This window comes from Lucilia sericata, unplaced genomic scaffold (genome assembly GCF_015586225.1).
Source record: "Lucilia sericata isolate MDLA Ls3-8-SP2 unplaced genomic scaffold, ASM1558622v1 Contig002279F_arrow, whole genome shotgun sequence".
In the NCBI taxonomy this organism is placed as follows: domain Eukaryota; kingdom Metazoa; phylum Arthropoda; class Insecta; order Diptera; family Calliphoridae; genus Lucilia; species Lucilia sericata.
In genome coordinates this window covers 1-12,103 of record NW_023996098.1, presented here as the reverse complement: position 1 = coordinate 12,103, position 12,103 = coordinate 1, and the positions used below count along the sequence as shown (strand labels likewise).

At 27.5% G+C, this 12,103-nt stretch overlaps 1 protein-coding gene and 3 long non-coding RNA genes across 9 annotated transcripts; 3 read left to right on the top strand and 1 right to left on the bottom strand.

Moving 5' to 3' along the window:
• The first annotated feature begins 3,187 nt into the window (after nt 1-3,187).
• LOC119613738 lies at nt 3,188-3,759 on the top strand. 2 transcript variants are annotated; one of them, XR_005232256.1, is made up of 3 exons: nt 3,188-3,455; nt 3,516-3,626; nt 3,686-3,759. It is a non-coding gene; the product is annotated as an uncharacterized LOC119613738 (long non-coding RNA). The 2 variants fall into 2 exon arrangements; XR_005232257.1 differs by having other exon boundaries at nt 3,362-3,455; nt 3,536-3,626.
• A 1,290-nt stretch (nt 3,760-5,049) lies between these two features.
• Nucleotides 5,050-5,718, top strand: LOC119613737. The gene is made up of 2 exons (XR_005232255.1): nt 5,050-5,429; nt 5,484-5,718. It is a non-coding gene; the product is annotated as an uncharacterized LOC119613737 (long non-coding RNA).
• Nucleotides 5,719-9,276: 3,558 nt separating this feature from the next.
• Nucleotides 9,277-10,695, top strand: LOC119613735. Of its 2 annotated transcripts, XM_037969780.1 has the most exons (8): nt 9,277-9,502; nt 9,563-9,631; nt 9,749-9,792; nt 9,900-9,962; nt 10,070-10,132; nt 10,240-10,302; nt 10,409-10,472; nt 10,587-10,695. In XM_037969780.1, the coding sequence occupies exons 3-8, from the start codon at nt 9,761-9,763 to the stop codon at nt 10,650-10,652; spliced, it is 351 nt and encodes a 116-aa protein (XP_037825708.1). In that variant the 5' UTR covers nt 9,277-9,502; nt 9,563-9,631; nt 9,749-9,760; the 3' UTR covers nt 10,653-10,695. The 2 variants fall into 2 exon arrangements, with proteins under 2 accessions (XP_037825708.1, XP_037825709.1); XM_037969781.1 differs by lacking the exon at nt 10,240-10,302.
• LOC119613736 lies at nt 9,561-11,740 on the bottom strand. Of its 4 annotated transcripts, none has more exons than XR_005232251.1 (6): nt 10,598-11,740; nt 10,427-10,516; nt 10,258-10,368; nt 10,088-10,178; nt 9,918-10,008; nt 9,561-9,838 (listed from the first exon to the last, which is right to left on the bottom strand). It is a non-coding gene; the product is annotated as an uncharacterized LOC119613736 (long non-coding RNA). The 4 variants fall into 4 exon arrangements; XR_005232253.1 differs by having other exon boundaries at nt 10,088-10,198; nt 10,258-10,348; XR_005232252.1 differs by having other exon boundaries at nt 10,258-10,348; nt 10,598-11,739.
• Between the last annotated feature and the right edge of the window lie 363 nt (nt 11,741-12,103).

Here is a 12,103-nt window from a genome sequence, read left to right as displayed (position 1 = left end):
CGCTGTCTGTCAAAATCCATAATATCAATTTGACAGTTAGAATATACTTTTTAGTATGCAGTCATTTTATTAGTACAGTTTTATTTTGGGTTACATTTTGTTCTCTGCTGCTTTACCAATACAAATGAATGTGTAACAGTGTGTGTATGGGCAACACTGCTCTATATACATACATATGTACATATTTTTGTTATACTCTATAATACATAGTTTTGTTAATATTTAGAAATTACAGATTTATTTCTCATTATTTAAATTTCTCTATTTCGTATCATTAACTAAGACAATATTTGTGACCCTCTAGAATTCCTAAATAAACATATTTAAAGTATTTATTAAAAAAATAATAAAAATTTCCACGATAATTATTTTTATACAATATTAACAACATAAACATTAACCAAAAATGTTAAATATGTACTTGACAGAGAAAATGATACAATTTACAGAGAAAATGATACAATTATTGTTCTTATTAGTTGTAAGCGATTGTGGTACTAAGGTAATTGCTGAGTAAAAATAATGACTTAAAATGCTAATGTGTGTGTCAATTTTAGCATTTTAATACCCTACATGGTAAGTAATAAACATTTTTACTGAGAAAATTGAAAAATTACTTTCAAAGAATAAAAAGTAAATAAAGTTTATCTGTTCTTTTAACGATTTTTTAAATAAACTAACAATATTATTTCTTGTTAACATTTAAGATTTTATATTATCAATGGATTTGTTTCATTGTTCTAACAAAGATTTAGTATGTTTATCAAAATATTTCGAATAATTTCAATTATATGCAGGAAAAAGTTAGTAAACCAAAAAGTTGATATTAAATATTATAAAAAATAAAATGTTTTTGCTACGGACGGATAGAGCAACAAATTTTTGCCCTCTATGACAAATATTGTTATAACTTTATTAATAATCTATCCAAAATTTAAGTCTTAAAGAAGTCAATTTATTAATATTTCTATGTTTCGCTTATTGCAAACATTTATTTTTACATGCATAGTTTCAACACTATGAGAATTTTGTTAAAGTATGCATTTACTTATTTCGTTTTTTTTACCTTTCTTAATTGCCCAGTATTTTTTTATTGGACTTTATTCTGTTCAATTTTGGATTGTTTAGTTTTGGTGCAAAGTTGATTTTTTTGTAAATTTAAATTTAATTAAATTTCATTTATTTCATTGATCATATAATTATGTTTCTTATATACTGAGAACTACTAGGTTTGGTCAAAATAGTGAGTTTGTAGTGTGAAATCATACAAATGGTAACCATCGATTTTCAAAGCATTCTTCTCCATAAATTTCGCCATTAATTGTACCACTAGTAAAAACAGGTTTTGTATTTCTCACACAAGAAAAAATTGCTGGCATAACTAGCTACATTTTTGGAAATTTTAGCTTAATTTTATTATTAATATTATTCAATATTCTACATAAATTTTCCTGCCTTGGAATACAGATAATACCCTATTCAAGTCCAACATTTTATTTAAATTGTTCAATTTATTTTTTGAAGATAACAACGAATAAAATATGATTCGGTTTTTATGTCGAATTGAACTTGTTGTATTATTATGTATTTACTTTAATAACAATTTAATTAATCGGAAATTAAATATGTTTTTAAAATGATTTGCTTTCTTTATTATTCAAATTGACATAAAAGCAAAGTTTAAAAATATGTATAATCATTTTTTCTGTTTACCATTAACTATATTTTATATTTACAAACTAACTATTACAACAGTAAATCTTTTTTTCAATATGACAAACTAACAAATTTTAATAATATTAACAATACAAGAAAAAAGTCTTCTAAAATAAAAACAATAGAAAAGAAAACTAAAACTAAAAGAAAAATAATTGAAATATATTGAAAACAAAAAATCGATTTTTTTATAATATTGATACTTTTTATATTCAAAAATATTTTATATATAATTTACTTTAGATTAAAAAACACAATCATATTATGTGAACAAAATATGGTAGACCAAAAATTACTATGTATCTTAAATAAGTATGATTTTTCTAAATAAATAAAAAATTTCTAAATAAATAAATCAATATAAATCTGTTATTTTCTAAAAAACAGTCTAGATTTGATAAAAAAAAGTTAAATTTTTCAACTGCAAATATTCATAATCTATTTATAGTTCCTTTGCAAATTTTGAACAGTTAATTTGTGTATAGTATAATTTATTCTAATCTTTAATTAAAAAATATTTGTGACCTCTAACATACCTAATGAGACATGAAAATATAATAATTAAAATGTCTAGAAAACAAAAAATCTCAATCTTAAAATCATAATGAAATAAAAAAGTTTCTTAAGACAATTTCAAACATTTTTGAACAAATATAAATACATATCATTTTTTTACATCAGTCTTTACCATTTCCATTATCATTTTCTATACATGTGCCCAGTTTTAAACATTATATAATTCTACAAACCGTTTATAACATCAAGATCTATAATATTCTATGGTTGCAATTTATAATTTTCATAATAAAAAGTCTTTAAATATTCAAAAACTATTTTATTTAAGAAATATTTGCGATAAGTAAAATTTTGCTAGACAATCAATATCATATTTTGTTGGATACCTCCAAATTCGTCAATATCAGGGGGGTATCGTGCTCCTCTGCCCCAAGGAAATTCATTTTAAAGAATTTTTGACAGTTTTTTTGATTCTTTATTTGTTATTCTCTTTTTGTGATTCTTTTATATTTGAACTGAATTTTATAAGAAATAAAAATGTTTTTGTTTATAAAAAATATATAAGTTATTTTGTTTTTTTTTTTTTTTTGCACGGAGAGCTTTTTTTAATACTAACAATCTAAGTTACCATATTGCATACAGTTTTACCCTTGGAACTGACCACAAGTCATCCAGTAGAAAATTCAATTCTGATATTGACCATTTGGAGGAATCCAGATTTCTCAGGATCTGGTCAGCGGAGTTTTTGCACGGAAAGCTTTTCTAATCTATGTAATGTATGCTACAATTTTCCATAGAGTTAATCTCTTGGAACTGACCACCTATCATAGATATTTGCTTAATTTTTTATTTGTTCTTTTATTTACAAAAAAAAAGTTACAGAATTAACTCCAAATTAGTTGTTCCTTGTGGAGAAATGGTAAGTAATATCTGTAAATAAAGAAAAATACATTTTAATGTGTTTTATTCTTAATAACATTAATTCCATGTTTTTTTTCCAAAAAAAAAAAATTAGTTTGAAAAATATATGCAAATTTTCTAATTTTTGGCTACTGTCCTGAAGCTAATGGATGAAAGTATCCTCAAGTGCCTGAAAATAGAAGAAAAAACAAAAATCATAATTAACTAAGATTTTCTGTTTTCATTTAAGGCTACACTTTTCATCAACATTGACGAATTTTGTCAAGGCTACTGACCTGAAACTAATCTTTCCGGGATCAGCGGTAAGTATCCTCTAGTGCCTGAAAATAGAAGAAAAAAAACAAAAATCATTATTAACAAAGTTTTTGTGTTTTCATTTAAGCCTACACTTTTCATCAACATTGACGAATTTTGTCAAGGCTACTGACCTGAAGCTAATGGAGGAATTGGACCAAATCTCTCCTAGATCAGCGGTAAGTATCCTCAAGTGCCTGAAAATAGAACAAAAAAACTAAAATCATTATTAACAAAGTTTTTCTGTTTTCGTTTAAGGGTACTCTATGGACAAAAATTTACAAATTTTGTCAAGGCTACTTACTGACCTGAAGCTAATGGACGAATTGGACCAAATCTTTCCGGGATCAGCGGTAAGTATCCTCAAGTGCCTGAAAATAGAACAAAAAAATAAAAATCATTATTAACAAAGTTTTTCTGTTTTCGTTTAAGGGTACACTATGGACAAAAATTTACAAATTTTGTCAAGGCTACTTACTGACCTGAAGCTAATTGGACCAAATTATGCACGGAATAAACTGAAATGGAAGCCAAACATATTTTTAAATTTATAACTTTCAAATATGTTACAAAGTTCTATTTAATATACTTACAATTACTGTAATGATTACTAGTTTTTATTTTGTTGTGTGATTTTTTTATCGACCTTTTCTGGTCTAGATAATAAACTAATTAATAGACTAGTCAATAAACTAATCAATAAACTAATCAATAAAGTAGTCAATAGAGTAAGCAATAAAGGAATCAATAGACTGATCAATCTATTCAATAGACAAATCAACAGACTACTCAATCGACTAATCAATAGACTAGTCTATAACGTAATCCATACACCAGTCTATACACTAATCTATAGGTCAATCCTTGTGTATGTAAATGTTAGTGTTTTTGTGTAATCATTTTTTATAGCCACCGGCTACGACCAAAGACTTCATAGCCGGCCGGCAATAAAAGAAGAATACACTAAACACTCTTACAAAGCACACTTGCACAATATTCCAATTGGTAAATATATTAACCAATTGGAATTAAAGCCGGAAACGCAAAGTTTCAGTTTACATTTTGGACAGAAATTTTTCCCATTGAAATTGTTAAATGAAAATTTACGTTCCGGCTTTACTGGACACTTAAAAATTCAAACTCTTACCTTGTCGGATCCTTCGGAAAGCGATGAAGATTCTCCCATCCAAGACAATCCTTAACACATTTGCGGCTCCTGAAAAATAAAGAAAACATTAGAAAAAAATAAATTTAAAAATTTCCAAATTATACTTACATGTTGCTGTTTATTGTTGTTTTTTTTTTGCGCCCAATAAAAAATCCCCAAACACCAACTACCACTCTTAAATGACACAACAGAAATGAAGAATTTGCACCAAAATCGCAATTTGGAAGCCCAAAATGAAAGCAATTTTGGCACAAAGTGATGCCACTTTGACAAGTTTTAGTGCATCTTTCCGTCGCTTGGTGGCCGTGTCGCCTCTACTTTGTGATATTGTGTTGCCATATATACGATATTTGTGTTGCCATATACTTTTCAATACATTTTGCGGCATTGGATTTTTTCACATGTCGCCTAAGAACTTCACGCAAAAGCTTAACAGTGGTGCTACGACGAAAAAACAACGATTTCAACGCACATTTTTACCAAACAGCGATAAAAATCGTCTAACTTTCGTAATATCACCTACAATGCAGCCTTTTTCTTGTTGACAAACGTAAACAAACAAAAAACACTTTTGTTTGTATTTATAGAATTTTATTTATAAAATTTTATTAAATAATTTTAATTTAGAACACAGTATATGTTCGAAAAGGTAAAGGAACGTGTTATTGCCGAAAAGAGGTTTGTTAGCAGATAACACTTACTATGGTCCCCAATGATCTTGCATCCAGTTGAGTCTGCAACTTAATCCGCAACCATCGATCACAACAACTATAGTACCTTGGAATAAAATGGAGGACATAACATGGATTACAATGTAACCCCTCAGTTTACTTGTTTTTTTTGTTAAACATTTGTTTTTATATTTAAGGTACTCAACAACGTTTGCAACAAGTACCTGGAAAAAAATCAGTGCAACCCATCTATAATATTGAATCCCAAAATATCAAATTGGAAATACAGGATCTTTAGCAAATCCAAATGTTGGCATATTTTTTATAATATTGATCTTTGAAAATGAGAATGCGACCATTTAATGTGAAATCGGAAATACAGGATCCTTATTAAAAGCGAATATGCATATGTACAGTTAATCTCAAAAATAAGTATACAGAAATACTGACAATTGGTTTTATTTAAAAAAGGATATTATTTTTTCAAAAATCAAAAAAGTAACACATTTATTTATTAAAAACAATTATGATAATTATTATTCACTACTTTTTTTCTTCATATTTTGGTTCTTTGAGTTCTCATTTAAGCTGAAGTTAAGAAGGTGCAAAATTTACGTCACAAAAATAAGTATACAGATAATTTTAATATGTATTTGGCTTAATGATATTAACAAAATTCATGAAAATTTTACCGTTTGAATGTAATTATTTTATAATAAAATATTCTGTACACTATAACATGGAAAAAATTCACTTTTTGTTCCGAAAAATTTAAATTTTTGGTAATTGATCTGAATATTATTTATAGGAGCATTTTTTCCTATTTAAGAACATCTGACTATTTAAACCCCCGGAGTTTGGATCGGGTATTCAATAATATCCCTCGTTTGTTCATTATGATGCATTGGAAGACGATATTTTAACTTTTAAATTAATTGTTTCTGTACAATAATTGCAATCCATTGCGGAACATTGCCGTTTTTAACATAGTATAGCGTTCATATTCGATACTTAACGACGATTTCCTAAAATTTATATCTTAAATTGCGATATTAATAATATTTGTACTAGTATCCATTAATTAAAACAAGTTTTTTGGTTCCAATCATCCATTACACACTTCTAAATACTACCAATAATCGTCAAATGGTGACCATGTCAATAACTTACACTACATATCGGTTCTGAAATTGATTATTGTCCAAAATAGTAAGATTTTTATATTAAATCAGGCTCAATTGATGGTATGAATACGAATTGAACAATTTTGAACACAGATACATCTTAATTTGTTGCTAGAACAAATAAAATGTCCGATCCATAAAACATGGTTATTGTATCAAGTATATCAAGATATGATTGGTAGCATTATTGTATGCTTTGGAAATCGGAGTATTTGGAAAACCTGTTTAAATTAAAGGAAATATATAGAATTATCCAAATTTTAAAGTTTATGTTGTAAGTCCTAAGAAATCGGAGTTAAATTTCGGTTTTTTAAGAACGTACTCTGTTCAAAATGGCCAAATCCATGCATATAACATTAATTTCGAAATAACAACTCTTTTCAAAAGTTAAAAATTCTATTTCCAATGCATCATTTGGAGGGTTCAATGACCACCAGATCCAAAATCCGGGGTCTAAAGTGTAAAAAATCGTAGAAGTGGGAAAAAAAACTGTCCAACTAATTAATTCCGGAGCCAATCGGCCCAAATTTCAAGATTTCGGAACTAAAAGTAGATTTTTTCCAAGTTATTGTGTAAAAAATATTTTATTAAAAATATTTTAAAATGTGTAAAAAATATTTTATTTATTAATACAAGTAAAATTTCCATAAATTTTGTTAATATAATTAAACCAAATATATACTGAAATGATCTGTATACTTACTTTTGTGACGTAAATTTTGCACCTTCTTAACTTCAGCTTAAATGAGAACTCAAAGAACCAAAATATGAAGAAAAAAAGTAGTGAATAATAATTATCATAATTGTTTTTAATAAATAAATGTGTTACTTTTTTGATTTTTGAAAAAATAATATCCTTTTTTAAATAAAACCAATTGTCAGTATTTCTGTATACTTATTTTTGAGACTAACTGTATATAGCAGCGACGGTTTTTATTGAAGCTTTCTAGCACGCGTGATAGGGTAAGTCCTCTTTTTCATAGAGACTTTTTCCCCCTAGTTTTTTCTCAAATTCCTTTTAAATGCCCTTCGTAAAATCTTGAATGTTTAAAATTATGAGTGTAAGAGTTGCCATTTTTATAATTCTGAATGCATTTTTTGAAATATTTTATAAATGAAATAATATCTTTATTTTTTAAATATTGTTTTAATTTTTTAAGCAGATATTTTATTAAATTATAAAAAAATTTACTAAAATTCTTTAAATTAATTTTTACAGCTAAAGGTAAGTAAATTTTTGTTCTTTTCATAGTTATTTATTTTTTATTAAAGATATAATAACATTTTAATACTCATAACATTTGAAAAAATAAATTATTTTTAAATTAATTGAAATATCTTTACGCTGTGAGAGCAGAATAGAAATAAAGCAACTAGCAAAATCACGAACATGAAGCAAAAGCAATGTAGAAAAAACCCCTCAAATTACGATTCGTGCGTGTCTTGCTACTTTCTTCTTTTCCCCCTTTGCCAACAAACTCGACACGCTTACGTGCTCACCCTTAAGAAAAAGTCTCAATGTAAACCGGGACTAAGAAAATTTTGCTGACGCAACATGAAAAACAAAATCAAATCAGTTGCTCATAGACTACTCGTAGACTGGAATCAGCTGATTTTAGCAATATGGCGGAGGCAAACAAAAAAATTTTACGAAAAATCAACAAAAGAAAATGTAAAATGAACCACGGGAGATTTAAAAGAGGGACAAATATATATAGATATATTTCCATCTCTCTTCACCTTACACTTAATTTTTTTCAAATATAAAAAACAAATTGCATTACAGTCAAACCCATTTATAACTTTTTCTTGCTCTTTACGAACTCATCTTAATTACCGGAATTTTGATAACTATTTTGATATAAAAACATATTTTATAAAGAATTCTTGGTTAAAACGAATTACTATTTAGTCCCATGAATAATATTTTATACATTTTTATATCGAACTTCAAAAAATATGCGTTGAAATCAAATAAACGGGTTTTACTGTACATGCAAGTCAAAAAATTTGTTTGTGGTGTTGATAGTGGATTGAAAAGTGTTTTATAATGAAAGAACATTACGGAATAATTAAAAAACAAATCCAGTACACTTTTAATTAGAATCTAAGGCGCAATTTACATGAAGACTTTTCAGACGTCTGTTTTTTCCAATTCTCTTTTGAGAATCTTCCAAAAAATCATGAACATTTATACGGTGATTTTTTACATGCAACTATGCATGTCTTTTTTTTGATGTTTAATTGTATAATCCTTTTTAATTACTTATTCGTAATAAAAATAAAATGAAATTTTTAACATAAAAACCATTTAATTTGATTTAAAAAAAATTAATTACACGCTATAGTATTTTTTTAATGCAAATTTAAATGTTTTCATGTGAAAAAAAGACATTATTTTTTTACATGAGCATAATATCAACAGTACGAATGAGTTTAAAGAGGAATGTCAAAAACAATCATGAAAATCCCAAATCATGTTTGTTTTCTTACCCCCCATTTTTCTCTACCCCGCTCACCACCAATCATCGACAAACATGAAAACAGACGTCTGGGCAAACATGAAAAAAAATCATCGTGTAAATTGGGTGTAAGCAAATATTTAATAAAATAATTGTTTTTTTTGCTATTTTTTTCAAACGAGCGATGAAAACCACAAAGTAAGCAGAGGCGACACGGCCACCAAGCGGCGGAAAGATGCACTAAAACTTGTCAAAGTGGCATCACTCATTTAACCCTTAAATAAAAAGAAGACAGCAAATATTAATATAATATGTATAGCTATCTCTTTTGTTTGTGAGGGTTAAATAAAAAATTGTTTGTTTACATTGAAATGTAAATTTTTTTAAACAAATTTGTGAAAAAAATGAGGAAAACTTTCTTTTTGCGCCAAAATTGGTGTCAATTTTGGCTTCAAAATTGCGATTTCGGCGCAAATTCCTCATTTCTGTTGTGTCATTTAAGAGTAGTAGTTGGAGTTTTGTAATTTTTTATTGGCCGCAGAAAAAAACAAAACAAAAAAACAGCAACATGTAAGTTTCATTTGGAAATTTTTAAATTTATTTTTTTCTAATATTCTCTTTATTTTTCAGGAACCGCAAATGTGTTAAGGATTGTCCAGGAGGGGAGAATCTTCACCGCTTTCCGAAGGATCCGACAAGGTAGGAGTTTGAATTTTACAACTGGTAGTTTTTGATTTTTTGTAATAAAACTCATAACGAACATTGTAACACATTTGAAAATTATAAATTTTAATATATTTATGGCTTCCATTTCAGTGAACTCCGTGCATGATTTGGTCCAATTGGTCCATTAGCTTCAGGTCAGTAGCCTTGACAAAATTTGTAAAATTTTGTCCATAGTGTACCCTTAAACGAAAAGAGAAAAACTTTGTTAATAATGATTTTTGTTTTTTTGTATTATTTTCAGGCACTTGAGGGTATTTACCGCTGATCCAGGAGAGATTTGGTCCAATTCGTCCATTAGCTTCAGGTCAGTAGCCTTGACAAAATTTGTAAAATTTTGTCCATAGTGTACCCTTAAACGAAAAGAGAAAAACTTTGTTAATAATGATTTTTGTTTTTTTGTTTTATTTTCAGGCACTTGAGGGTACTTACCGCTGATCCAGGAGAGATTTGGTCCAATTCGTCCATTAGCTTCAGGTCAGTAGCCTTGACAAAATTTGTAAAATTTTGTCCATAGTGTACCCTTAAACGAAAAGAGAAAAACTTTGTTAATAATGATTTTTGTTTTTTTGTTTTATTTTCAGGCACTTGAGGGTACTTACCGCTGATCCAGGGGAGATTTGGTCCAATTCGTCCATTAGCTTCAGGTCAGTAGCCTTGACAAAATTTGTAAAATTTTGTCCATAGTGTACCCTTAAACGAAAAGAGAAAAACTTTGTTAATAATGATTTTGTTTTTTTGTTTTATTTTCAGGCACTTGAGGGTACTTACCGCTGATCCAGGAGAGATTTGGTCCAATTCGTCCATTAGCTTCCAGGTCAGTAGCCAACAATTAGAAAATTTCCAGATATTAAAAAATTTCTTGCAAAAAACAAAGAATTAATGTTATTACAAATACAACGTATTAAAATGTATTTTTCTTTATTTGCAGATATTACTTACCATTTTTCCACAAGGTACAACTTCGTTGGAGTTCATTTTTGTTATTTTTTTATAAATAAACAAAAAAAAATAAAAAATTGTGAAAATTTTTCAATAAATTTTGTGTTTATTTATTTATTTATTTTTGAACACATGTTAAAAAAGGTAGTATATGGTTGATATTTTTTTCACATTAGTGTGCGTATATGTGATATTTTTTCTTTCTTTCATATTATGGGGGTAAGCTCAGCTGATAATCGCTTTTTACAAACGTCAGTTCTGACAAATCTGGTTATATCTGTGATGAAAACAATCATACAGCTCATCTCACACACTCATCGATTTTTTAATACATTTTATTTTTCCTTTGCTCTAAAATTTTTCCTAATGGCGGAACTCAAAAATGGTAAAAAAAAATGTAAACAAAACCATACGGTTCGAATTTACTTTTTTGACAGCTGTCAATGGTTTCTTATCTGGTTATCTGTGCAGTTGCTGATCAGCACTTGTCAAAGCAAGGTCTGTGCAAAAAATTCTTTCAACAAACAATGTGAAGAAAAGATATATAAAATAATGTACTTTTAAGTTTAAAAAATTAAGGATATAATTATTTTATTATATACTAGCTTGCTGCCCGCTACTTCGTTAGCGATAAATTTTTGGCATTAATTAAATTTTGAAACAACACTTTAAACGATTTTTAATTTATATGGGATATACATAAGTAAATAATTTTCACATATGTAATTACTGAAGTTTTGTATTCTCAAAATATCGTACAATTTATTAAACTTATTTTTATCACTTCATATCAGCTTTTTACTCTAATTTAAATAAATTCATTTTCATCAACATCCGAGATTTTGGATTAACAGGACAGAGCTACGTGCAACTTTGTGACTTTGCCTCCGTAAAAAATACATACCTAAAACTAAAACGGCCCTAACTAAAAAAAATTCAAAATCGACATTTTCATTTTCTGATGTATTACATCAGAATTTTCATCTGATGACTCCATCGTTGATAAAAATTATGTGGTTCCTAGTCAAAAGCGAACAAGAAAGGTTTATAAGAAACCAAATATAACAAATGATATATTATTTAAGAACTATTTTCAAATTAAACAAAAAGAAAGTAAAATTCATTCATATTATATAATGCTGTAAGTAAAGCTTTGTCCATATAAAGCATTAAACTACTGGGTATAAAAATTCCCTATTTTTAAGCTTATTACGATTGTAATATTTTAAACGAAAATAGACTGTACTTTCAGGTTAAAATTAAAATCTGAAAGAGATCTTAAATGAGAGATAGGGTTTAATGTGGTCCGATTTCACTATATTTTACAGTATAAAAATAACTTGCATTAAAATTTATCTCGATTAATCAGATAAATGTCCCTTCATAGCTGTATTACGAAGGGACATTTGTATGGGGTTTGGTGAAATTGAGGACCGATATTTTTTGTTTTGAAATTTATAGGGAACATAAAAACATTTATTTGAACAATCCTAATACACACATGTT

Bases quoted from the DNA above. Each gene is read 5' to 3' on its own strand.
- LOC119613735 (XM_037969780.1), top strand. From the start codon at position 9,761: ATGATTTGGTCCAATTGGTCCATTAGCTTCAG. The intron at 10,303-10,408 runs GTCAGTAGCCTT...TTTTATTTTCAG, and splicing joins AATTCGTCCATTAGCTTCAG to GCACTTGAGGGTACTTACCG. The intron at 10,473-10,586 runs GTCAGTAGCCAA...CTTTATTTGCAG, and splicing joins ATTCGTCCATTAGCTTCCAG to ATATTACTTACCATTTTTCC.